This window comes from Berghia stephanieae, chromosome 8 (genome assembly GCF_034508935.2).
Source record: "Berghia stephanieae isolate SIO BIC M18660-M18661 chromosome 8, UCSD_Bste_1.3, whole genome shotgun sequence".
Classification (NCBI taxonomy): Eukaryota; Metazoa; Mollusca; class Gastropoda; order Nudibranchia; family Aeolidiidae; genus Berghia; species Berghia stephanieae.
In genome coordinates, this window is record NC_088367.1 from 39,818,071 (window position 1) to 39,844,405 (window position 26,335).

A 26,335-nucleotide genomic window follows, 5' to 3' on the forward strand; every position below is an offset into this window, starting at 1 on the left:
GACGTCAAACTGTAAATCTTAGATGGTTCTTGTGCCAGGCTATAAATAGTATTCGCTTGGCCTCGAAGCTCACAGCATAACCATCCGGAAGTATAACGGACCAACACACAAAACTATATGTAATCATGAACTGTTATAGTCTGGTTAATACATTTTAGTGAGAATTACTACCATAAACATGGATGGCAAAACGCAATAACAAATATTCGATTAACGTCAACTTCATTCTATCTATAATATGCTACGGATGGAAGTGCCAGAAGACAACCGACAATAAAAACTTCGTGGCGGTAAATTATGTTGTGAGGCCATGTGGTCCAGTGGTATGACACTCGCCTTCGGATTGGAAGGTCCTGGATTCGAGCTCCGTCATGACCGGCACATAGTTGAGTCCTTGGAAAAGGCTCTTTGCTCACATTCTCTCTCATCGTACTCAGGTGTAAAATGAGTAACCTGACCGTTAACAGATTTGTCTCTGTCGGCAAAAAATGTGTAACATCGCCTAACAGGCGTCTTGTCTTGTCGTATTTGTTAAGTTTTGCTAAGGACCCTTTGTAAAGCGCTTTAAGCGCGTTGAGTGGATATTGCCCGATATAAAAGCTCCATTTTATTTTAACTGCTGGACATAACACGAATGTGAAAAGAAAAATGACTTTTGACCCATAAAATAATGGAGTGACTCAGCGATCAAACGCGATTTGTATTTTTGGTATTTTAAATAATAAGTTGGTAAGTTTTTCTACCAGGAAAATCTGACATCATGTAGATAATGTAACAGATAACGCTTGCTTATTCAGTCGCAAAACATCCAAATTTGTTGTTTGTTTATTTGTTTGTCTGTTAGTTTTTTTCCCCCACCGTCAATTAAGTTTGTACCACTTGACATCGGGGTTATCGTTGAGCGCGTCTTAAAAACAAAAAACCCAAAAAAACAAAAAAAAACAAAAAAACAAAACAAAAACAACAAACATTTTAAAAATAAAAACAGTTAACTGCCGTACTCTGGAAAAACGTGTATTTAAAAATTTGGCCAGAAAACTCGTCCTTCAAATATCGATCGATTTAAATGACCCTTGTTTTGGCAACAAACTCTCAAAGCTAGAACTGAAGGAAGACTTCGCGAAGTTCCAGGTTTGAGAGTTATTATTGTTTTATTTATTTTTTGCCAAGGTGAGGGTCATTTAAATCGATCGATATTAGAGGGATGAGTTTTCTGGCCAAAATATTTAAATATTTGTTTTTTTCCAGAGTCCAACAGTTAACTGGTTAAAATTTAACACGTGGCGGGAATGACAATCGTTCAAAGTTCAAAGTGAAGATAAGCCGAGGCTGCTGAGTCGGATGACGTCGTCAGTAAGTCAAGTCAGGCTCTGTGTTTGTTTTTTTGTTTGTTCGGCACATAGTTGAGTCATTGAAAAAGCTCTTTACTCACATTCTGTCACCGTACTCGGGTGTAAAATGAGTACCTGGCCATTGACAGCATTGTCTCTCTCACAAAAGATTGTAATATCGCTGGAACCCGCTGTAAAGCTCTTTGAGCACATTTAGTGGATATTGCTCTATATAAAACTCAATTTTTGTTTGTGTGTGTGTGTGTGTGTGTGTGTGTGTGTGTGTGTAGGTATTATGATTATCTTCCAGACTTTATTAATGCGATCAAAGTAGGTAAATTGACGAATAGCCAAAACAATGATTTGTCACAGAAGACGAGACAGGGAAATCCATTGAGTCACACAAGTTTTTGTCATGTCTTAATTTCAATATCGAGTAAATGCGTTTGCTGCCTCCCTGATTCATTCCCCTTATCAGTGACTGAATAATAATAATAACAATAACACGTGCAGTTATATTATGTATCGGTTATAGAAGGAACGAAATTAACGTCACGCAGCTATTTTAGCCAGCCATTTTTAAGATTACTTTACAATAAATTATCGATGCTATGCGTTTAGATATATTATTCACAACATCCGCCATTTCAACACACAAAACTATGTGTAATCTTAAACTTTTATAGTCTGATTGATAGAATTTAGTAAGAACTAATCATGAACATGGCCGTCTAAAAACAATGAAAAAAAAAGAGCTGAGTGACGTCAATTTCATTACTTCGATATACTAGCTGTGCGTTGAGCGTTCAACGTCTTTTATTTTTGTTTTGTTTTTTTGTTTTATTTTTTTTTATCTGCTTTTTGTTTTGTTTTTGCAAGCTAATAATGAAATCAGCTGTTACCCCATGTTGTCAATTAAGATCCATCAGCTGTCAAATATTTTACACATATCTACGTGTCTTTACAATAGGGTATGAGATTAGCGGAAGAGTAGCGTCCCTTGATTGGGCGTCACCCATAGTCTATGACGTCACTGTGACGCATGCGCACAACTAACATGACGTTCTCTCTCTAATAACTTTTCCGCCGGTGACGTCACAGACTATGGGTGACGTCCAATCACGGGACGCTACTCTTCCGCTAATCTCATTCCCTATACGGGGAAAAGTGTGGTGACCAAAAAAACTGGTTACAATCTCAATGGAAGTGTAAAACCACTCTTCCGGAGGAGGACTGAATTCAAACCTTGTGTAAATGATCTTCTGGTTTCTGAATGATGGCATCTTGTTTTCTAGTCAAAACATATGCTGGTCCTAAATAAAGATCATCCATCCCCGATCTTTTACGTCCCGTAATCCTTAGAATCTGCTTATACACTTTGCTACTAAAATAGCTATGTCAACTTATAGAGCTGGCTTAATAAGACCAAAGAGAGAGGGGATACCCCTCTCAAGCGCATAGTGGACGGTGCCCCCGTTTCGAGCCGAAATAAGTCCCGGTAACCCTTGTACGTAGATTCCCTGACTAAGGATAGAGATGCATATACGAGATAGAAGTCGGTTTGGACAAATTCACTCCCTCAAGGGGTGGGGACATACACTCCTCGAAACTTGGTGAGAAGTTGCCAGGCTTCTTCACCAGTTAGAGGAGACACTGGGTGGTAGCGAATCGGCTTAGGTCGAGAACCTACCTAACTGCAAAATTGCTTCATCAGTGGGGACTCTCCACCTGTCCAACATGTACCCGATGTGGGAAAGAACCCGAAACTGCTGAGCATCTAGTTGAACGGTGTGTTGTGACGAAGCTTCCGGGTGGGTTTGCGACGGTGTATGAATGCGGTAAAGAATTTGCAGATTGGTTCGATCGTCATAACATATTAGTATGAGCACCATTAGAGGCAACTGCCAACTTATAATTCATTATGTAACCTTTTCATTATTTGTCTTCCGAAGGACTTATTACATACACATTTCCAAGGATGTTGGTACAGAAAAATTCAGAAAAGTGAGTGGAGCAGGCACTTATGTTGGTAACAACAAGATATGAAGTGAGTAGAAAAGTGCCAGAAGACAATAGAGAATAAAATTTTTTTTTTCGCGGCGGTGGTGGGGTTTGAACCTGCGACCTTATTGGTACGACAACTCCGCCTGGCAGGTGAGAGCGTGGCTCTACCGTGTGAGCTATCCACGAACACAAAAATATTCGTTTCAAACCCAAAGTCATTTCTAGAACCCTCTCTCACCCACTTCTTGAGATCGCCGATTCGTTCACCACCATCGCGAAGTAATTTTGACCAGCAGTTAAGCTTAATAGCCAATATTCTCATCACAAACATATAACATAGAAACGATTGAGACATTGAGTATGCTCCGGTGTATGGGGTGAATTTTTAATTCAGAAAAGTGAGTGGAGCAGGCACTTATGTTGGTAACAACAAGATATGAAGTGAGTAGAAAAGTGCCAGAAGACAATAGAGAATAAAAATTTTTTCTATGTTATATGTTTGTGATGAGAATATTGGCTATTAAGCTTAACTGCTGGTCAAAATTACTTCGCGATAGTGGTGAACGAATCGGCGATCTCAAGAAGTGGGTGAGAGAGGGTTCTAGAAATGACTTTGGGTTTGAAACGAATATTTTTGTGTTCGTGGATAGCTCACACGGTAGAGCCACGCTCTCACCTGCCAGGCGGAGTTGTCGTACCAATAAGGTCGCAGGTTCAAACCCCACCACCGCCGCGAAAAATTTTTTATTCTCTATTGTCTTCTGGCACTTTTCTACTCACTTCATATCTTGTTGTTACCAACATAAGTGCCTGCTCCACTCACTTTTCTGAATTAAAAATTCACCCCATACACCAGAGCATACTCAATGTCTCAATCGTTTCTATGTTATATGTTTGTGATGAGAATATTGGCTATTAAGCTTAACTGCTGGTCAAAATTACTTCGCGATGGTGGTGAACGAATCGGCGATCTCAAGAAGTGGGTGAGAGAGGGTTCTAGAAATGACTTTGGGTTTGAAACGAATATTTTTGTGTTCGTGGATAGCTCACACGGTAGAGCCACGCTCTCACCTGCCAGGCGGAGTTGTCGTACCAATAATGTCGCAGGTTCAAACCCCACCACCGCCGCGAAAAAATTTTTTATTCTCTATTGTCTTCTGGCACTTTTCTACTCACTTCATATCTTGTTGTTACCAACATAAGTGCCTGCTCCACTCACTTTTCTGAATTAAAAATTCACCCCATACACCGGAGCATACTCAATGTCTCAATCGTTTCTATGTTATATGTTTGTGATGAGAATATTGGCTATTAAGCTTAACTGCTGGTCAAAATTACTTCGCGATGGTGGTGAACGAATCGGCGATCTCAAGAAGTGGGTGAGAGAGGGTTCTAGAAATGACTTTGGGTTTGAAACGAATATTTTTGTGTTCGTGGATAGCTCACACGGTAGAGCCACGCTCTCACCTGCCAGGCGGAGTTGTCGTACCAATAAGGTCGCAGGTTCAAACCCCACCACCGCCGCGAAAAATTTTTTTATTCTCTATTGTCTTCTGGCACTTTTCTACTCACTTCATATCTTGTTGTTACCAACATAAGTGCCTGCTCCACTCACTTTTCTGAATTAAAAATTCACCCCATACACCGGAGCATACTCAATGTCTCAATCGTTTCTATGTTATATGTTTGTGATGAAATATTGGCTATTAAGCTTAACTGCTGGTCAAAATTACTTCGCGATGGTGGTGAACGAATCGGCGATCTCAAGAAGTGGGTGAGAGAGGGTTCTAGAAATGACTTTGGGTTTGAAACGAATATTTTTGTGTTCGTGGATAGCTCACACGGTAGAGCCACGCTCTCACCTGCCAGGCGGAGTTGTCGTACCAATAAGGTCGCAGGTTCAAACCCCACCACCGCCGCGAAAATTTTTTTTATTCTCTATTGTCTTCTGGCACTTTTCTACTCACTTCATATCTTGTTGTTACAGAAAAATTAGAAGGTGTGACGTCATTACTTTTCTTCCCTATTACGGGTATGTGGTCTTGTGGTATGACAATAGCTTTCGGATTGGAAGTCCTGGATTCGAGCCTCGCTCGGCGCATATTGAGTCTGTCTGTGTGTGTATTGCATGTCTGTCTGTCTGTTTGTTTAAAGGGATATCTTTCTTTACGACTTTCAATCAGTCTCTCCAATGTCTGTATGTCGGAAACCTTGTCTTTCTGTCTAACGTTATGTTCCTCTCTGTCTGCCTATAATCTCTGACCGGTTGTAGTCTGCCCCCCCCCCCGCTCTCTCTCTCTCTCTCTCTCTCTCTCTCTCTCTCTCTCTATCTGTCTATCTAGATGTCTGTCTATCTGTTTACATTCCTGCCTGCCTGCCTAATGATATTTTAAGTTGATTATCTGTCTGCCCATCTTTCTACTAGACTCTCTAGCTATCCGTCGGTCCGTCCGTCCGTCTGGGTACAGACCAAAGTTCCACAGGGTCTTTTCCTCACGTCAGTGTTGTCTTATATAAACAAGACATCATCGGAAAGGGGTATCTAGTGGTTTGGTTAGAGAGAGAATAAGCTAGGTTTGGTTTGGCTAATGGATGCAATGTTCCAAGTTGTGCGGCTTTGTGATCTTGTGATTTGAGACTCGCCTTTTTGACCGGCAGGTCCTTGGTTCAAGTCCCGCTCCGGTGCCGCGTAAAGTTGAGCCATTGGAAAGGGCTCTTTACTCCCATTCTCGCACTAGAACAGTTAAACGAGCTTTTATATAGCGCAATATCCACTGACCGTGCTCAAAGCGTTTTACAAGGGGTCTTTAGCCAACATCAACACACATGACATGTGCGACGTGACATAACGCTTTTTAAGCGATATGATAATTTCTTTCGACACAGATAACGCATATCACGACTAGGTACTCATTTGACACCTGAGTACGGTGAGAGAATGTGAGTGAAGCGTCTTTTCCAATTACTCAACTATATGCCTCTCATCGCAATTGGTAACAATAATTTCGCTGTCAAAAGTAAATGTAATAGCTGTTCATAGGCTTCTTATCACGTCCTATAAGTTCAATATTGCTGTTTGCTTTGGACCCCTTCTAAACCGCTTTGATCACATTTAATGGATATGGCGCTATAAAAAAAAGCTAAATTTTGTGAGTTTGGTCCGAGGGCGTGCTGGTAGGATTACTTTTGACACATGGGTATATGTACAGCCATTTTTGGTGATTAGTTCTCACTAAATTATGTCAATCAGTATAAGCGTTCCAAGTTACACGTCATAGTTTTGTGTGTTGGTACGTTATATCCGGCTGGCGGATGATTTCAATATTATACCTAAACGCATAGCATCAGTATTATTTGAAATGATAGGTCTAAAGTTGAAGTAAGTAGGAGTGTGTAGAGGGACGCCAAAGATGTGCTAAGTTCACAACATTGCCATCCGGAAGTATAACAGACCAAAACACACAAAACTATGTGTATTCTTAAACGTTTATAGTGGAGTTAATACAGTTTAGTGAGAATACTCTTCAATAGTCGTAACGTCACTTCCCTAGTAATGAAGCATGGTAACTTAGTAACTGGCTCTAAACTGTCGGAAGAATGGCGGACGCCCGTATGAAATCTTTCTCCGACGAGCATAAAAGCGTATCCAGAGGAAAAAAAACCCATTATAAATCTGATCATGTTTTGACTTTTACACATTCTGATCACAAGATATATGAAAAGTTCTAGCCAGCATGAAGAATAAAAAGTACCGATTTTCTTTGTTTAGAACCACGATGGCCACCGTTGCTGGGCGACGTGACATCAGACTATTGTATCCAATTACTCATAAAGGTGGATGGCAAAAAAACAATAACAAAGACCTGAGTGACGTCATCTTCATTCTATCTATTATGTAGGGGCTCAAAAAGACGCCAGATAGCCATAGCCATAACCAGGTGTCGCCCGCGTGTCTCGAAAGCCTCACCAAGTAATGGTGTAAACACTCCAGTACATCTGTTTATAGCGAGTGCTACACGTTATTTATTAAACGGACAGTATCCCCTACTGCTTTATTCAACCACTCCTCACGGTTTTTGTTCTTTTTTTTTTTATCTTCATTAATAGATAGTGTGCGCTTGGCTAAAAAGCTCACAACATTGCCATCCGGAAGTATAACGGACCAACACACAAAACTATGTGTAACCTTGAACGTTTATAGTCTGGTTAATACAGTTTAGTGAGAATTATTCATAAATGTGGATGGCAAAAAAAACAAAACAAAAAAAAAAACAAAAAAAATAAAAAAAAAACAAAACAAAACAACAAAAAAAAAATAATACATAATAAAGACCAGAGTGACGTCATCTTCGTTCTATCTATAGATAGTTCGAAGATGACGTCACTCAGGTCTTTGTTATTGTTTTTTTTTTTGCCATCCGCGTTTATGAGTAATGCTCACTGAACTGTATTAACCTGACTATGAACGTCACATAGTTTTGTGTGTTGGTCCGTTATACTTCCGGATGGCAATGTTGTGAGCTTCTTAGCCAAGCGTACACTATCTATAGCCTCACTCATTATTCCACTTTCTGGGTGGGGTCTTTGACCTCCCATGGTGGGCAGGAGGCCACCGTGTGTCTTCTATCCGCTTACATCTTTTCCAAGTTGCGTTCTGTCTTTATTTTGGAATGGGATTACTTAGTTTTGTCCTAGCCGTGGTCGGAGTCCTTGACCGGGAGGGAAACAGTCAAATGTATAGTTATATTTCTGAGAGATTATATTTTTTTCCCCATGTAAATCACCTCTCTGTTATTTACTGCTACGCGTTTTATTTTATTATAAAAATGTATTGGTTTGTAAACATTTGATTGAGTGTATTCCTCTTATTAGGGGACCTTTGTTTGTGTCTGGATGAGACTTTTAGGTGATCTCAAACTAAGTACACTGATAGGGTGCTCTTGGAATCTTCATCTGTTCCTTATTTCAACCCATCCCCTTTGTCTTACTTTTTACTTGTGTACTTTCAACTCGTAAATCTAAAGTTTTTGTACTATCCCATTTTCTTCCTTTGTACTGGCGCTGATGTGACCTAAATGTGTCGCAAGCGTCTTAAAACCCTTAATAATTGCCGTCCGGAGCGGTCCGGAGGTCATCTAAAGTATTCTCAAGCCATCCTCGGAGGCCGTCAAATGCTTTAGATGACTCCGGACGACTCCGGGCGGCTCCGGATGGCAATTAGTAGGACCCTTAACAATGTAAAAACAAACATAACCCACTGATAACTAAGAAGCGAGAACCGTCCGTGGTTCTCATCGGAACCGATCCCCAGTTCGCAGGTAAGGAACCGTATGAACAGTTCTTGGGACCGGTCCTCCTCAGGGCGGCACTACTTGAGACCCCTTGTAAAGCGCTTTGAGCACATGTAGCCGATGTTGCGCCATGTATAGATAAAAAGAAGTTGACGTCACTCAGGTCTTTGTTATTGTTTTTTTTTTTTTTGCCATCCGCGTTTATGAGTAATTCTCACTAAACTGTATTATCCAAACTATAAACGTTCAAGGTTACACATCGTTTTGTGTGTTGGTTCGTTATACTTCCGGATGGCAATGTTGTGAGCTACATAGCCAAGTGCATACTATCTATTCAAGAGTTGTTTTTTTTTTAATCCTATGCAATCTTGTAGTCTAAATCAATGATGCTAATTGATAGCACCACGGGATGTCAGGTATAACAATAGTATCATTGTATTAGTTCTGGGATGACGTCATGCACACACTCAACACACACTCTCTCTCTCTCTCTCTCTCTCTCTCTCTCTCTCTTTCTTTCTTTCTTTCTCTCCCTTTCTTTCTGTCCTCCCCCCCCCTCTCTCTCTCTCTCTCTCCCTTTCTTTCTGTCCTCCTCCTCTCTCTCTCTCTCTCTCTCTCTCTCTCTCTCTCTCTCTCTCTTCCTCTTCTCTTCTCTCTTCCGTCTCTAACTGATACTCTATCGATACTCTATCAGTCCATGTAAACAAAGCAACATTTCTAATAGATATGTTGGCTTAGTGGAATGTCACGCTCTTTGGAAATCGAAGTATCGTGGGTTCATATCCGGATTTAAAAAACGTGTATATTTAAGTTATAGTACCTGTCTAACACTAGATCCCAGGTACGAGAGTTTTTGCTAAGATGAGGGTCATTTAAATCGATCGATATATGAAGGACGTGTTTTCTGGCCAAATGTTTAAAATACAAGTCTTTCCAGAGTACGGCAGTTAACTGGTTAAGAGAAATTTCGTAAGCTCAATGGCAAAACACTCGCATCAAAAATGAATGGGCTGGTGTCTGGTGCAGCCAGACTAGCAGACTAACGTCCTATCCAAATGGTAGCAATCAATAGAACCCAGGATAAACCCCGGCTCCATGGGCTCAAATGAGTCTAAAGCGCTACTTTTCTTTATCTAATGCAGCCGTGTTTTTTTTTAATTCTGACCCTACTTTGTCCAGCCAGCATTAATATTGAAGAGTCTGTTAGATCTTGGGGAATATCATTATTATCATCATCATCATTGCCCGTTTCACCCTGGGTCAGGGTATAGGCCACAGACAAACAGTTTCCATCCTTCTCTATCCTGAACTAACTTTAAAAAAAATCTCGTTCCATGTCTTATCACTTCTCTGTATATCAGCTTCTTTCATTCTTCTCCATGTTCCTTGTCGCCTTCCCCTTCATCTTCTGCCCTTATGGTTTTTGTTATAGTGGAGTCATTCTTTCTAAGGGTGTATCCAATCCACCTCCATCGTCTTCTTCCTATTTCCTATCCCACTGGCATCTTTTCGAAAATACCTAACATCCTACTCAAAGGGCATAAATAACAGTGTGAAATTGAATGTAAGCTTCGATTTAATAATATACGAAAACAGATAAAATAGACGTTTCGGGTTTCCCCTTTACCAACAAAACAGGATGAATGAAAAACTACAGACCACATTATCTCATTCGTCTGTAGTGTTTCATTCATCCTGTTTTGTTGATAAAGGGGAAACCCGAAACGTCCATTTTATCTTTTTTTAAATATCTGGCGATATTAAAATATTTTTTTTCCGACAGACACAACGCTACTAACTGCCAGGTACTTATTTTTACACATGAGTGCTGTGAGAGAATCTGAGTAAAGAGCCTTTTTTTAGGAACCCAAATATGCGCCGCTCAGAGCGAGACTCGAGCCTAAGGCATTCCAACCCTGAGGTGAATGTTATACCACTAGACCACATTGCCATACAGGAAGATTTTGAAGCAATATATATATATATATATATCAACATGATGAAGTTAAATTGAAATAACTCCGCCCAGATTATCAGGAATCTGAACGGGAAATCCCAGAACTGGAAAACCTTAATAGTCAAAAGAAAAGAAAAAGAAAAAAAATCAAACTACGTCCAGTGTAATTGTTTATAACATGGTTACCATGGATACAGATACAAGGCCATCTGCGCATGTCCAAGTTGTAACTTAAAATTCCTATCCGCCCCCCTGTGCAGTGTGAATGCTGGCGATAAAATGTCCCACCTGGACGGGGTAGACTGACTGGCCAGGAGTAATTTGCGACGATATCCACTGAAGTTGTAAACAAATGGACCGGTTTTAGTCGCGGGCTATCGTCGAGAGGGTTGGCTTTGTTTACGCTTAAGTCTTTTATAAGAATAACATTTAGTGGTAGGTTATCTCCCCGGTGTTTCTTTAAAATAGCTATGAAATAATTAATGTGCATAAGAGTTCTGTGGAACGGAGAATGAAACCATGAGAGATATTTCTGATTAATCCTTTCAAAACTGTGTTAAAAAAACATGAGCTTTTATCTAGTGCAATATCCACTAAAAGTGCCCAAAGCGCTTTACAATGGATCTTTAGCCAACAGCAACACTTAACATGTAGGACGAGACCTGGCGTGTGTCAGACGATATTAATTTTTTTTCGAGCAGAGACAACTATGTTAAGGGTCAGGTATTCATTTTACCCCTGAGTACGGTGAGAGAATGTGACTAAAGAGTCTTTTTCAAGGACACAACTATGCATCGCTGAGAGCGGGACTCGAACATTCTGATCCGAAGTCGAGTGTCATACCACTAGATAGACCTCACAGCTTCTCAAAACGGTGTTATGTCGGGACCTTTCTGATGCTTCATCATCATAACTTGTCGATCCAACACCAAACCCACTCCACAGGGTCTATGTGTAACCTTAAACGTTTATAGTCTTGTTAATACAGAATAGTGAGAATTACTGATAAACGCGGATGGCAAAAAGCAATAATAAAGACCTGAGTGACGTCAACTTAGTTCTATAGCCTGACACAAGAACCCTTAAGGACAAACCGTGCAGCGTCTAGTGAGTTGTCGTTAGTTCAGATTAATGAAACGAATGATCCCATTAGTTGAACTATTGAATACAACTCGCGATGTGTGGCCAAAGACGTGACTTAGGACGTAATTATTTGTTCAATGTCGGGCTAGAAGTTAACGATGGCTACGATCAGACTCTTAGGTAATGGTCAGTGCAACTGGGCCCGTCATGGCATTCTCTAATGATGTTCTCCACCGTCTGCTCTGGGCATCCACGTGTACTTGTCTCAGCCACCCCCAGTTTTTCATGCTTCCAGCAAGGGTCCCTGGAATCCCTTGTTGGAGACCGATCGCTACACTACGCACAACACCAACAACGTCTGATACTTGAAATGGGGTGTTTCCTTTTCAAATGAATGAGCAGGCACTTGTACAAGACAAAAATCCGAAAAAAATGTGCACGAAACAGTGCCTGACAAAGTAGTAAGAAAAATACGAGAAAATACGTTAAATCAAGCCTATAGTTTCAGTTATGAGACCTGCATATATGTGTCGTAGGTCAAAGCGGATTCAAATCAGCTTTTTAAACATTCTTCTTTTCCATTCATTTCAGTTTGCCAACTGTTTCCCAACCCAGCCAGGTGATAACGATGCAAATGGAGTTTTGAAGAAGTCAGAAGCGACCGGAGATGTCAAGGTAGATACTGCTGATGGGTTAACGGATACGGGTGATGAAGGGAAAGATCCTGGAGATAATCAAGACATCTTCGATACCTGGAATGAACCTGTTTCCATGACAACTGTTGAACCAATTGTTGATGAAAAAGGCAACGATTTAGCGAAGAATGCCATAACTCCAAATGCATTGTTAGAGACAGGCCCAAATGACATCTCTGATGTTATAGCAAATCCTCTCACGACGGAATCTAATAACTCCATTGCTGAGTCATTTGCCAAACCATCTCACGCTGAAAGTATGGCCGAAAGTCCTTATCAAATGACAACAAAAACAAGTGACAAAAGCGTAATAGAAGAAAACGATCTAGCTAAATCTGAGGATGATAATGAAGAATCAGAGATTCTAGCAACCATCTTGCCAACCGCCGAAACGCCAACTTACGATAATGTTGCTGACGAGGGAAGCCATAACATTGTGTCTACAACAGAGTTTAATAAACCAACCACACCTCAAGCGTTGGATATTGCTGGTGGTAAAGAAGTAGTCACTGCTCAGCCAGGACCAGAGCAAATGGATATAAAGATTGCAAGCACAGCCTCGGTGGCTGACATTCAAGAGATTACAACGAGTTCGTTTGATTTGGGAGTTAAAGAAGATCTCAATGGGGACCAAGAATCCAAAGACAATATCGAAAATACACTAAAAATTACCACTGAAACCATATCAACCATTAACGACAGAAATACAACGAGTTTAAAAGCAGACGACGCGTTACAACAAACGACGACAATGCCTTTGACAGCCGCAGTTGAATCATCGACGGGCCAGACATTTGTTTCTGACAACCCAACAGAATCTCCAATGACTGAGGAAGACTTTGAACCCCACATCGCCGCACTCAAGGAATCCTCCTCGGACAAAATGAACCAAGAAAACACAACGGTGTCAGCCGATGCACTAAAAGACATGCCCTCTCTATCTACCACCACTGAAAGCAGCATCGAAGACAAGACCAAAGAAAGTGCCAATGATGGACCTGTCGCCTTAGAAGTAACATCTGCTATACCAAATTTGAACATGGCGTCATCGAAAACTACGACAACCAACTCGATCGACGAAACCACCACCTCAGTAGTAGATGATGAAAACAAACCTCTCTTACAACCTGTCAAATCACTAGAAGAGGGGGACTCCTTCCAAAATGTCACAACCGCCAAACCTCTCGTCGACTCTCCGGTAACATCAATAAATGAAGTCAATGCAACAGCCCAGAGAAATAAATCCATCATCCTTTTGCCCAACCCAGACATTGAGACGATTGAGGCCAAATTTGATGTCAAGATGGATAATGACACCTCACACCGGGAGGAGAACGAGTTCAAAGACAATTTAGCTTTTGAAAAGAAGTCCAGCGAATCGGACGAGCCAACGCCTGTCAAGCTGGAAGTTGTGAACATCACATTAAACCCTCCAACGATGTCATCGACCAAGAAGATTCCATACCTGCTTGACTTGGAGAAGGAGGACAAGGATAAAGCTGAAGACGGTACGAGTTTAATGACTAAAAATCAATAATAGATAGATAATTGTAAAGCTTGAACTTGAGCTGTTATATAAATAACAATGTGAAATTGAATGTAAGCTTCAATTTAATATACGAAAACGGATAAAATGGACGTTTCGGATTTCCCCTTTATCAACAAAACAGGATGAATGAATCACTACAGACGAATGAGATAAGGTGGTTTTCGTATATTAAATTGAAGCTTACATTCAATTTCACATTGTTATTTAAATCTTCGAGCTTCGAGCAGCAACATTTACATTAACGAGCTGTTGTATAATGCATTTTCCAATAAACGATTTTTTTTTTCAATTAGGACTCTAAAGACTAACGATTTGATGAAAATGAGCAATAGTATGATATAGACACAATAACTGCCTACTTTAAGTTTTTGAAATTCGTAGTTGTCAAAGGGAAAAATTGTTAACCACTATTATAAACTTTGCAAATGAATAGTTTACCCTCAGCATTATTAAATATGGCTCCAAAATCCTGGAAAGATACTTTCTGGCACCAAACTTTTCGTTCTAACACATTGCATTGAATCAAAAATCCCTAGTTAAATTTGCAGGTGAAGCTAAAAATTCGATCTACGAATTTTTCATTTCGTGGATGTAAGCAGGTCTAATATAGACGGACATATATTTTCTCACTGAACTCTTGACAAAATTTTGTGTCATTTTGGCCAGAAAGCTTTTACTTCAAATTATACCGATCCATTAAGATAGACATGTCTACCATTACGAAAATGTCGTAAAATTACAAAATTTTGGCTCCAATTTCAGAATTGCATGAGCATTTTTAAGCCATTAAAACTTATTTAAAATGAAAGTTGATGCCAGACTACGTAATTTTAAGGAATTTGAAATGTTATTTAATCCTTGTTAGGGGAAATTGTTGATATTTGAAGTTAACTATAGTGACTGCAAACTTTATCTCCCCAAAATTACGAATTTTTAGATTTTCATGTAGGCAGGTCTGCATCAAGATGACGCCCCACATCCTCCCTCCCCTCCCCAATTGTCCAAATTGTCAAATAGATTTCTTTGAAAAAGTCTCAAGTTTGAGAAATCTTTGACCGGATGGTGATCATCTTAATTGATAGCTATTTAAGACATACGTTTTCTGGTCAAAAACGATAAAAGAGAATGTTGTTTTGTTTTTGAGTACCTACAACGAATTAAGTGTGTTGTTTTCTTATTTACAGGATCCGGGGAGGTCGATGGAGATGATGATAAACACGGTGGGTCTCGTATGCAGTCTTTTCACTGTTTATTCTTTCTTTCATTATGTTCTGTTCTATTTTTAAAAATTATTTCATCCAATCATTTAAAATAATCATTCATGAACCGTTTTACAAGGAAGGATTGACTGACTAACTGAATGAGAGATCGATTGATTGATGAAAGAATGAATTGATGGATTGATGGATAGTTATGCTCATTCATTTTTTTTCTTATTTCATCCAATCAGTCATTTATCTATCTATTCATTCATTCATTCATTCATTCATTCATTCATTCATTCATTCATTCATTCATTCATTCATTCATTCATTCAATCACTCAGTCATTCAAGCATTCATTCATTTATATATCTATTCAGTCATTACATTCTCTTCCATGAGATCACTCATTCATTCATTCATCTATATATTCATCCATTCATTCATCCATTAATTAATTGATTGTTTGATTGAGTGATTCATTCATTTATTTTTTCATTATTTTATCCATTTATTATTAATTTATAATCAGAACTTATTTATTCATTCATCCATATTACAGTAACATTAAATCAATGACTATGAAAAATGTTTTTTTCTCTTTTTGAGAAAATTTTTTGTCTAAAATCCATTCATAAATAAACAAGTTAGCAGTTTCAAAGGTGTCATTTATTTGGATGACCCGCGAAGAGAAAAAAAACGCGAAAATATGGGACGCTTTTTCGGCATTTTTTTCGACATTTGGTTGTATCTTGCGTAAGAAGTGGATTAAAGAGCAAATTAGGATGGTGTTTTGTAAAATACGGGAAAAGTACTCGTCATATTCATATGAAATTTTACAACCAAAAAGAAGAAATGTTCATGTATTACCTTGTCAGCGACAAAACCTCCACGCCCGGTAGTTTTAGAAATATTTTACTCCAAAGAGTAAAAATCTATTTTTAACGGTCTTCTGGTAATCGCACGAGTTTTGTCGCTTAAAATAATCTAAAATTACCTTTTTTCTAACTGTGTGCCAACTTTCAGTCATATTCATCGATAAACAGCGTCGTAATTAATTGTTTAAAATAGCATGTACGGAACGGCTTCGTCCCATATTTTGACGCGAATTCGGGCACTTCGTGAGCGAAAAAGAGGCCCAAAGATTTGTGCGGGATAGTCATTGCTACATTAAAAACATTTATCATAAAAATATATCATATGAACTATATCAATTATTTTACTTGATATATTTCATGCTCGTAAGCACACAAGCGCACACACACACACACACACACACATACACACACAGCACATAATACAAACATACACAAACACACACACATATATATATATATGAATATATATATATATATATATATATATATATATATATATATATATATATATATATATATATTGAATCGTGTTTGATACAAATATGGTACGAAAAGTGCTCGACATGTAGTAATGGAGCGAATTATTATTTTAATATTTACCACAATGTTTGAGACAGTCTACATCAATGTTTCAGGCCTGTTGTTTGTTGAAGTCCATCGTCAGGACTTCAACAAACAACAACAGTCAACAAACCAACTCAGTCCTGACGATGGCTAATTAGGCCTGAAACAATAATGTAGACTGTCTCAAACATTGTGGTAAATATTAAAATTATATATATATATATATATTAATATATATATATATATATATATATATATATATATATATATATATATATAGAGTATGTGTGTGTGTGTGTGTGTGAGAGAGGGAGAGAGAGAGAGAGAGAGAGAGAGAGAGAGAGAGAGAGAGAGAGAGAGAGAGAGAGAGAGAGGTTCATTTCAAGTGCATAACGCAACACGCCTCGTTTTCCCAGTCACCAACCCCCTCCATAAGATCCAATTACATAGTTTGGTCCAAATGTTTAACTATGCTACATACATCCATGTCTATCAGACCACCATTCACACGGAAAGGACCATGATCATGATGACCATCATACAGGGGCCACGCACGGGGTATGTATCATCATCATAACTATCATCATCATCATCATCATCATCATCATCATCATCATCATCATCATCATCATCACCATCATCATCATCATCATCATCATCATGATCATTATCATTATCATCATCATCATCATCATCATCATCATCATCATCATCATCATCATCATCATCATCATCATCATCATCATCATCACCATCATCATCATCATCATCATCATCATCATCATCATCATCATCATCATCATCATCATCATCATCATCATCATCATCATCATCATCATCATCATCATCATTATCGTCGTCATCATCATCATCATCATCATCATCACCATCAAGGTAATAATTGGCAGTGAAATAACACAATATTATTACATGAAATCAACACCCAATTTTGACGTTAGACTAGTCAAGTCACCCAAGCAGTTACAGACAAATGAAATGATGTTTTGTTTCATCTCTAATTGGGTTTGTGTATGTAACAAATGTATTCTTTCACAATATCGCTGGAAAAAGGACTTCATTTGTTTTGAAAATTTCATCATGTAGTAGAACACTCACCTTCGAATCAGTAGGTCCTTGGGTTGAGTCCCGCTTTGGGCAGTGCAAAGTTGAACACAATAATAAGGACAACTGGACAACACGCATGAAAACAATTCAAAGTGCGTGGCGATTTTCAACGAATGGACTTGCATAACTCATATGAATCATCTTTGAGAAAATCATAAGCTTTTAAAATGAACTAGTAGATTTTTGACCAATCAAAAAACTTGAGCTTTTATATAGCGCAATATCCACTTAATGTGCTCAAAGCGCTTTACAGGGGGTCCCTGACGAACAGCAACACTTAACATGTAGAACGAGACATGACGCCTGTTAGGCGATATTACAATTTTTCAGACATGGACAACGTTGTTAAGGGTCAGGTACTCATTTTACACCTGAGTACGGTTAGAGAATGTGAGAAAAGAGCTTTTCCAAGGACTCAACTATGCGCCGAGCGAGCTCGTACCCAGTTCCTTCCGATCCGAAATCGAGTGTCCTACCACTAGACCACATAGCCGCACGTGGAATTTGTGACACACCTTCACATGTGCTCGGCCAAACATAGTTGGTTGTTCATAGATAGTTCGAAGATGACGTCACTCACGTCTTTGTTATTGTTTTTTGCCATCCGCGTTTATGAGTAATGCTCACTGAACTGTATTAACCCGACTATAAACGTTCATGGATACACACAGTTTTGTGTGTTGGTCCGTTACACTTCCGGATGGCAATGTTATGAGCTTCTTAGCCAAGCGCATACTGTCTATAAACAACCATGTGAATGATATCGACCTCTCTTTGATCATTGTTATTGTTTATATACTGCCAAATGGGTGACTAGTTATCACACGGTTTTCTCGATCATATTATGAACATTTAAATTCACACAATTTTCTGTGTTTGTTCTATAGATAGTTCGAAGTTGACGTCACTCAGGTCTTTGTTATTGTTTTTTGCCATCCGCGTTTATGAGTAATGCTCACTGAACTGTATTAACCCGACTATAAACGTTCATAGATACACACAGTTTTGTGTGTTGGTCCGTTATACTTCCGGATGGCAATGTTATGAGCTTCTTAGCCAAGCGCATACTATCTATTGATCAAGCGGTAGAACAGTTGAGTATTTTACTTAGAGACATACTATCGATAGTAAATCCTGTGTAGTTAGCTATGTCAACCAATCACTGCCATTGCTTACTGTACAACGACTGTCCGAGAGGCGTGGCTATCTTAGTGTCTATTGAGATCCAATCCCCTTACAATAAAAGTCGCCGAACAAGGGAATGAATCGAGTACCAAACGACTGAAAAGCTAAGGGAGACAATAATGAAATCCCTATATGTAACGTATACTATTACCAGTTGCTTCCCTTGGTCATTTCTCGGCAGTGAATCTCGCATAGTTTGTTTTTAACTTCTCGTTTTCTTTTCTTTTTTCTATTTTGTTGTTGTTGTTGTTGTTGTTGTTGTTGTTGTTGTTGTTGTTGTTGTTGTTGTTGTTCTTGTTGCTGTTGTTGTAACGTATAGTATTACCAGTTGCTTCCCTTGGTCATTTCTCGGTAGTGAATCTCGGATAGTTTGTTTTTAACTTCTCGTTTTCTTTTTTTTCTATTTTGTTGTTGTTGTTGTTGTTCTTGTTGCTGTTTTTTGTTATGCATTGGTTAACTAACGTAGGATAAAAAAGAATACAATGGTACGTGTAAGGTGATTTATCTTTTCAGATTCGACAAAGAGAAAATATAACGATATTATTTTGTACCTTATAATATCGAGGGGTCGGGGGAAGGGGGGGGGGGTGGGGGGGGGGGGAAACAAACCTTCATTGCTGACTTACCGTCTCTGTTTTTTTTTTTTTGTTTTTTTTTTATGTTGTTTTTTTTTTAAAGGAAACAACTAGTTTGACTGATGCAAATTGACTAAATAACTTATTCGTTAAAGTTTTGACTAGAATTTTTTTAACTTCAATTATCCCTGGATAAAGAGCGTCAAGTCGTCAAAAACCCTTAAAAATCAAAGACTGCGTTGAAGTACACAGCAGCGTTTAATTGCTACAAACTGAAACTAAACCTTAACACATGTGTATGATTTCAGGACACACCCGAGGACAGAGAAAACAAGAAGAGGACGGCCATTATTGTCGGCGTGGCAGTAGGGGGCGTGGCCTTGTTTACTTTAGGATTCTTCACAACACGCCATTGCAAGAAACACAGCAGGGAGCATGGGGTAAATAATGTCATTTCTTAAATCACTACATGGCAAAAAAAAAACCGACAAAAAAACCCCCCAAAAAAACAAAAAAGAAAAAAAAAAAGAAAAAAAAAGCAGAACTACCCATCAAAAGCAAACATTCTGTCAAAAAAAAGAAAGAAACAAAAACAAAACAAAATAAACAAAACAAATCGGATTACAAAAAAAAAAAAAAATACAAAGAAACAGCAAACAAACAAACAAAAACAACTTATCTTAAATGTTCTCTTCATCAATACTCCAATGTTATGTTATTTCTTTCTGGCTTTGCTACAGCAGAAGACGAAACCTGTCAACGGAGACACCATAGAATTTGTCCCTCTCAACACGTCGCACCCAGGGATCTACGACGACATGGAAGCTCGCAACCCGAACGGCCTCTATCGCCAAGGTCCCAAGATGGGGCCTCCATCGCCCAGGATGCACCGCAAGAACGAGGGCAAGTTTGAATTCCCAGAGCCGAGGAAAAGCAGCAGTTCAACTTTAGAGATCCCGAAAAAAAATGAACCTTCGAGTTTGTCTGACGGTAAGTCCGGAGCATAGCTACCGGAAACGCGAAAGCTACGTCACTAGTTTTATGCGCTTTTGTTGATTCGCCGACAGCTGTGCAGGTGACAGGGTAGGGGTGTGAAGACCCGGTGTATGAATACCGGATCAACCGAATACAAGCAGCGGACGGTAGGAGTCGGCAACTTGCATCCCGGCTCAAAAGTATTCATGAATACGAGTAGGTAGTCGGCAACTTACGGAAGTATTCATCCATGGAACCGGTAACTAAAATCTCCCGGGAAATCGCGGCTCACGTGACGGGTAAAACCTCAAAATGAGAATAGCCAAAACAAAATCGTTAATTTTCCTTATAAAAAATCATTAACCCTTTATAAGCAAATTTATGAGATCCAAGTATTCATCTATCTTTTGATATGACAAAAAGCAAAGCAAAAAAGAAAAAAAAAAAAAGAAAAAAAGCAGGCATGTATCATAACTTATAACCTCCTAGAACATGTTACATCTAATTTAATGAAATACTTGTATAAATGAAACATAACATTCATCATAGTTTGGGGTTCCGTTGCAAGTCTCCCTTCGAAGCATATTTAACTTTTAACTATATAAAGTTAGAAAACAAGGGAGATTAACTGTAGCAATTTGATGATTCATTCGGTAAGTCAATGTGCTTGGAATGCAAGGATTTTCAAATATTTACGAAAACATTTAATCAACGGCCCCCGATAAAATGTTTGACCGTCATGCTATTTTGATAGACCAGTGGACACTATTTACACGATAAAACCGGTTACTCTTCATTTTCTGGAGTTGAATTAATTTTTTAAAAGAACCCCAGTTTACGTAGCAATTTCGATTTTAATGCTGTCACTAAAAAAATGAAGGAAATTACCCTCTTTCTATATAGTATCTTGTGCCTTGAAATCATTAATCAATTATAGTAAAGTTGACCCAACCTTTTCGCACTCCACCCCCCCCCCCTCACCAAAGCTTTGCGGTTCTCGGGTGAGAACCACTTCACTGCCTTAATGGGAACCTAACCCGTGAATTGGACCCCCCCCCCCCCCCCGCGCCAGTATAACAATAACAGCGACATGAATTCAAACTACAATAGTACTTTTCTAAAGGCACATAAATCATATTATGTCTTGGGTGGAGATTTGAAAAGAATCACAAACACAGCATTGGCGGCACAGATGTTAAATTATTCTCTTCATTGGAAATCCAAACTGTGGTTGAGTCCAGAAGTTCATTGTGATAGGCTGGAAATGATACACTGTGTAAACTTTTGAAGCGGTAGACAAAGTGCCTTTGAAGATTAAGGCAACGCCTACTACTAGATTCTAAAGATAGAAAATACAGTTTGTATAAAAAGATTTAACAAATTGCTAGCCTTTTCCCTTTTCCCTTTGTGAGTTCGTGTTTTATTGTAAAGCGCCTTAGAGCATGAATTCGTGGAATTTGCGCGCTATACAATAAATGATTTTTTATTATTATTATTATTATTATTATTATTATTATTATTATTATTATTATTATTATTATTAATATTATGTATAAAGAACTGCCCAAAACCAACCACCACTGGGGGATGGGGGTCATAAAGGTCATGCCTGTAGGTCTTCAATGAGTTGATGAAATATCTGAATATTTTAAAAAAACTGAGAGATTATTTAACAAGTTACTTTTTCGTACTAAAAATTAATCTATTTTTTATACATATATGGCAATGGAACCAAATGGAACCTAATTGAGAGCTCAGATCACATTTAATGAATACGTCCCATCCATGTTTCAATAATATTCTCTCTCAAAACATCCCCAAATTTTGTCTTTGATACTAACAATGCCTTGTACACCCCCAGAGCCATTCTTATCCAAGCAAGTTGATAAAATCAAGTACATGGACGAATCCACAGATGATGAACTTGACGCTAGCCCACGTGACCGCCTGTTGCATGGCAACAACCAATCACCAGACACGACGAAGCAGACGTCACAGGAAGATTCTGTAGTTCAAGAAGAAGCAGCGACGCCAAACGGCCTTGGGAGTCATGACGTCCCTGTTGCCTAGAAACGTAATTTGATGATTTTAACCCATGTTGTTTTTGATGAACCACTTCTCAAGTGTTGTTTTTTTTTTTAAATTATTTATTTAGCTTTTCATTCAATCTTTCAATTTCTTTTAGAGATGATTTATCGGAAGTTGTGAAGATGACGTATTTATCATAAAATTATAAAGTGTGTAACTTGGGCTGCTTATTCTATTAAATGGTTCAGTAATAAGTTCAATAAGGCGGGGGGGGGGGGGGGGGGTAGGGGGGGGGGGTTAGGCGAGTGGTTAAAGCATCACACTAAAACCGGAAGGTCTCGGGTTCGATCTCCGCTTCAGGCACTTTTTTTTCCTTAGGCAGGATTCTTACCCCCCCCCCCCTCCCCCAATTTGTTCATTTGGACTTCATGCATGATTCCTGTTGACACAGACATCTTGTTTGATGAATTATCTATATATTTCCTTCGTGATGTGCATAGGCGACGATATCTTTTGATGTCTTGCCTGAAGGGCACAATTTAACCAAAAAAAATAAGTTCACCAAATCATTTTCCATCTTAACTTATATATAATTCCAAGTTCGTTGCCTGGGAGCTGCAAACCGTGTTCATAATGTGTATGGATAGGAAATGGGGAAGGGAGTAAGCAGTGTAGGTTGGAGGCCTTTTGTATAACAGATGAACATGCATGTGATAGGGAATGGGGAAGGGGGTAAGCAGTGTAGGTTGGAGGTATTTTAAATAACAGATGAACGTGCATATGATAGGGAATGGGGAAGGGGGTAAGCAGTGTAGGTTGGAGGCCTTTTAAATAACAGATGAACGTGTATATGATAGGGAATGGGGAAGGGGGTAAGCTGTGTAGGTTGGAGGCCTTTTAAATAACAGATGAACGTGTATATGATAGGGAATGGGGAAGGGGGTAAGCTGTGTAGGTTGGAGGTCTTTTAAATTATAGATGAACATTTAGTTGCAAGGATTGCCCTTTTAATTTTTAAATAACCGGGCAACCATAAAATACTCTGATATTTTGCAAATATCCGCATTTTCTGCTTACGATGCGAAACGTCCAGTGAAAATCTCGTTTGATTTTTAATTTTTTTTTCCTGTTTAAAAGTTGTATTATCTTCTTCCAAATAGTCGGCGTAAGAATATTAACAGTAGGAACTAATATCTTATTTTATAAGGTAAACTTCAATATGGCTACTAAAAGAACAAGAGTTGTAGAAAATACTTTAGTGGCCCTTGAAGGATTTTAAAAGTGCCTTTACGTTTTACAACTTTTCTGCAGAATTTGTTTTGTTTGATTTAAAGAGAATCTTTTATTTGGTTCGGCGTGGGGGATGGAGGGGCCCCGATAGCTCAGTTGGTAAAGCACTCGCTTCACACGCAAATGGACCGAGATCGATCTCGGGTGCAGTGAGGTTTTCTCTGACCCCCCTGTCCACCCAGCAGTGTTTGGGTAGCTGGGTCTGTTAGATCTGGCGGAAAATACTTTGCGATAGACTAGCGTCCTATCCGAAGGATGGCAAGCAATTGCTATTGTTTGTTTCACGCTATAGAAACCGGGATAAACTCCGGCTCTATATGCCTAAAGGCTCTGTAGGACTAATACTACTACTTTTTTTTCCTTTAGATCCAGTAATTTCAAAGAGTTTAATTCAAATCAGCATTTTATGGGTTTTAACAAAGGAAGACGAGTCAGTACTACTGGTCTGATAATCGGACGCGATTTTATTCCACGCCTCCCATTGGAAAACCCTATCATTTCTTAGTAAATACGTAATCGTTGAATAATGCTTTGAACATGTTGAATAAAAATGTTATTCAACGACTGCATATTATTTTCGCACATTTTATTGGTGTGAAATAGATGTGTAAAAGGCAATTATAAATAATCTGTTGGTGCGCATGAATACAAATCCAACGTTTTTATTTTCTGGGTCAAATTGTCAATCAAGCAGATGGAGAAAAATACAAATGGTGGTGAATAGAAGTACTACTACTACCATGCCATTTGTCACGAAATACCTGATATATCTAACTCGGAGGGTTGGAATAAACGTATTTTTTCACTTCTTTGTATTTATTATACTCATTATATTTTATCGTGCAAAAACACACACTCGCAAGCTCGTAGTGTTATTTGGCACGATAGAAATAACTCTTTTGATAAATACAAATACATGAAAAAATCGTAAATTAGGCTTGATTTCACACTGATCTAATGGACAATTTTTTACGTTACTTTTAGATACTTTCCACTACAACAATGAGCCTATAGTAATTCGGGTTATCAGACCTGAAAATCAGTACACGCTGGTTTTATCCATTCAGATACTTAAAACATTATTTTACGAAATTATAGAATCAACGAAAGTGAATTCATCATCATTATGTTCCCAACTTCCTGTAGATCTCTCTTATTTCTTCACAACCCACTATTGTTTCCCGCTCTTTTCAAAATGATGCACATTATTTTATAACCTTCTTGCACACCCCTTCCCCAATTATCATAAATCACCAACTCCTTTCACCATTTATTGTGTGATATATTTATTTCATATTTTGAGAATGCAGTGGAATTATGATTAAGCAAACACCACCGGACTAGAAAAATTGACTTTAACCTCCTTACCAACTACAGGAAAATCGTCACATTTATCACGATACAGCCAACATTTTTCTAATTCAAATTTCTTTTATACATCATAAAATTTAAAGAAAATGAACAGTGTGCTGTAGAGCATGTTTTGCTAAAGAAATTATGTATCTCAAGAACTTACTACTATTGTGTTGAGTGATAAAAATATATTTTTGTGTTAGTTGGGTATGAAGTTTTGGGGAAAATCCTGAAAATGGCAAGGAGAGAGTTAAGCAAGATTGACGTTATCCATTATCAACGAAACACATTTAGATAAAGAACATGAAATTTGGGATCGACAAAAGGTGTTGAATTTAAACTGAAGGTGAATTTAAGAGTGTTTACTTCATTTGAATTCCACTGTATATTTTATTCTCTTTCTTTGTTCTTCTATACTTAATCACCACTGTAACACACCACCTCAAAACGGGGTATTATTTTGTGTTGATTTAGATGCTGAAAATTATAACTGAATTTATTGTAAAACATAAGAGACTTAGGTTAGCTTAATATATTTTGTTGAGGTGAATAAATGTATAATTTTATGAGACTGAGAGAGAGAGAGAAAGAGAGAGAGAGAGAGAGAGAGAGAGAGAGAGTGAGAGAAAGAGAGAAAGAATGGAGAGAGAGACAGAAAGAGAGAGAGAGACAGAAAGAGAGTAAGAGATAGAGAAAGAGATAGATAGATAGATAGATAGATAGATAGATAGGTAGATAGGTAGAGAGAGAGAGAGAGAGAGAGAGAGAGAGAGAGAGAGAGAGAGAGAGAGAGAGAGAGAGAGAGAGAGAGAGATTCTTTGAATGGATGACCTGCCGTATAACTAATTTGTGTAATGCAATGAAACCAAATAATGAATTGCTGTTCCTGAACAATAAATATTATAATTATTTTTATTATTATTATTATTATTATTATTATTATTATTATTTTATTGTTTTTTTTTTGTATTTATGTTGTTGTTATTATTTTAGTTATTATTTTTTATTTTGTTTTATTGTTATTATTTTGGTATTATTATTTTTTTTGTTATTGTTATTTTATTTTTTATTGTTGTTTTTTATTGTTTTTATTATACGTATTTGTTTTTTTTATTTTATTGTTTTTATTGTTATTATATTTATTGTTGATTTTTTATTTTGTTTTATTTATTTTATTTTTTTTATTATTTTTTTTTTATTTTATTTTGTTATTTTTTATTATTTGTTTTATATATATATGTTTATTTAAT

General features: G+C 38.1%; 1 protein-coding gene across 6 annotated transcripts in view; it reads left to right on the forward strand.

Annotated features, from left to right (window-relative positions):
- Positions 1 to 25,857, forward strand: part of LOC144978665 (uncharacterized) — a 64,804-nt gene extending 38,947 nt beyond the window's left edge. For 4 of the 6 annotated variants that reach the window (XM_078925007.1, XM_078925006.1, XM_078925004.1 and 1 more), the window contains 6 exons: positions 12,258 to 13,869; positions 15,095 to 15,130; positions 17,051 to 17,112; positions 19,748 to 19,879; positions 20,180 to 20,429; positions 22,276 to 25,857. In XM_078925007.1, coding sequence (XP_078781133.1) covers positions 12,258 to 13,869; positions 15,095 to 15,130; positions 17,051 to 17,112; positions 19,748 to 19,879; positions 20,180 to 20,429; positions 22,276 to 22,484 — 2,301 coding nt within the window. In that variant the 3' untranslated portion in view covers positions 22,485 to 25,857. The remainder of the gene's footprint in view (positions 1 to 12,257; positions 13,870 to 15,094; positions 15,131 to 17,050; positions 17,113 to 19,747; positions 19,880 to 20,179; positions 20,430 to 22,275) is intronic. The other 2 variants (XM_078925009.1, XM_078925008.1) reach the window with 2 other exon arrangements.
- The last annotated feature ends 478 nt before the right edge of the window (positions 25,858 to 26,335 follow it).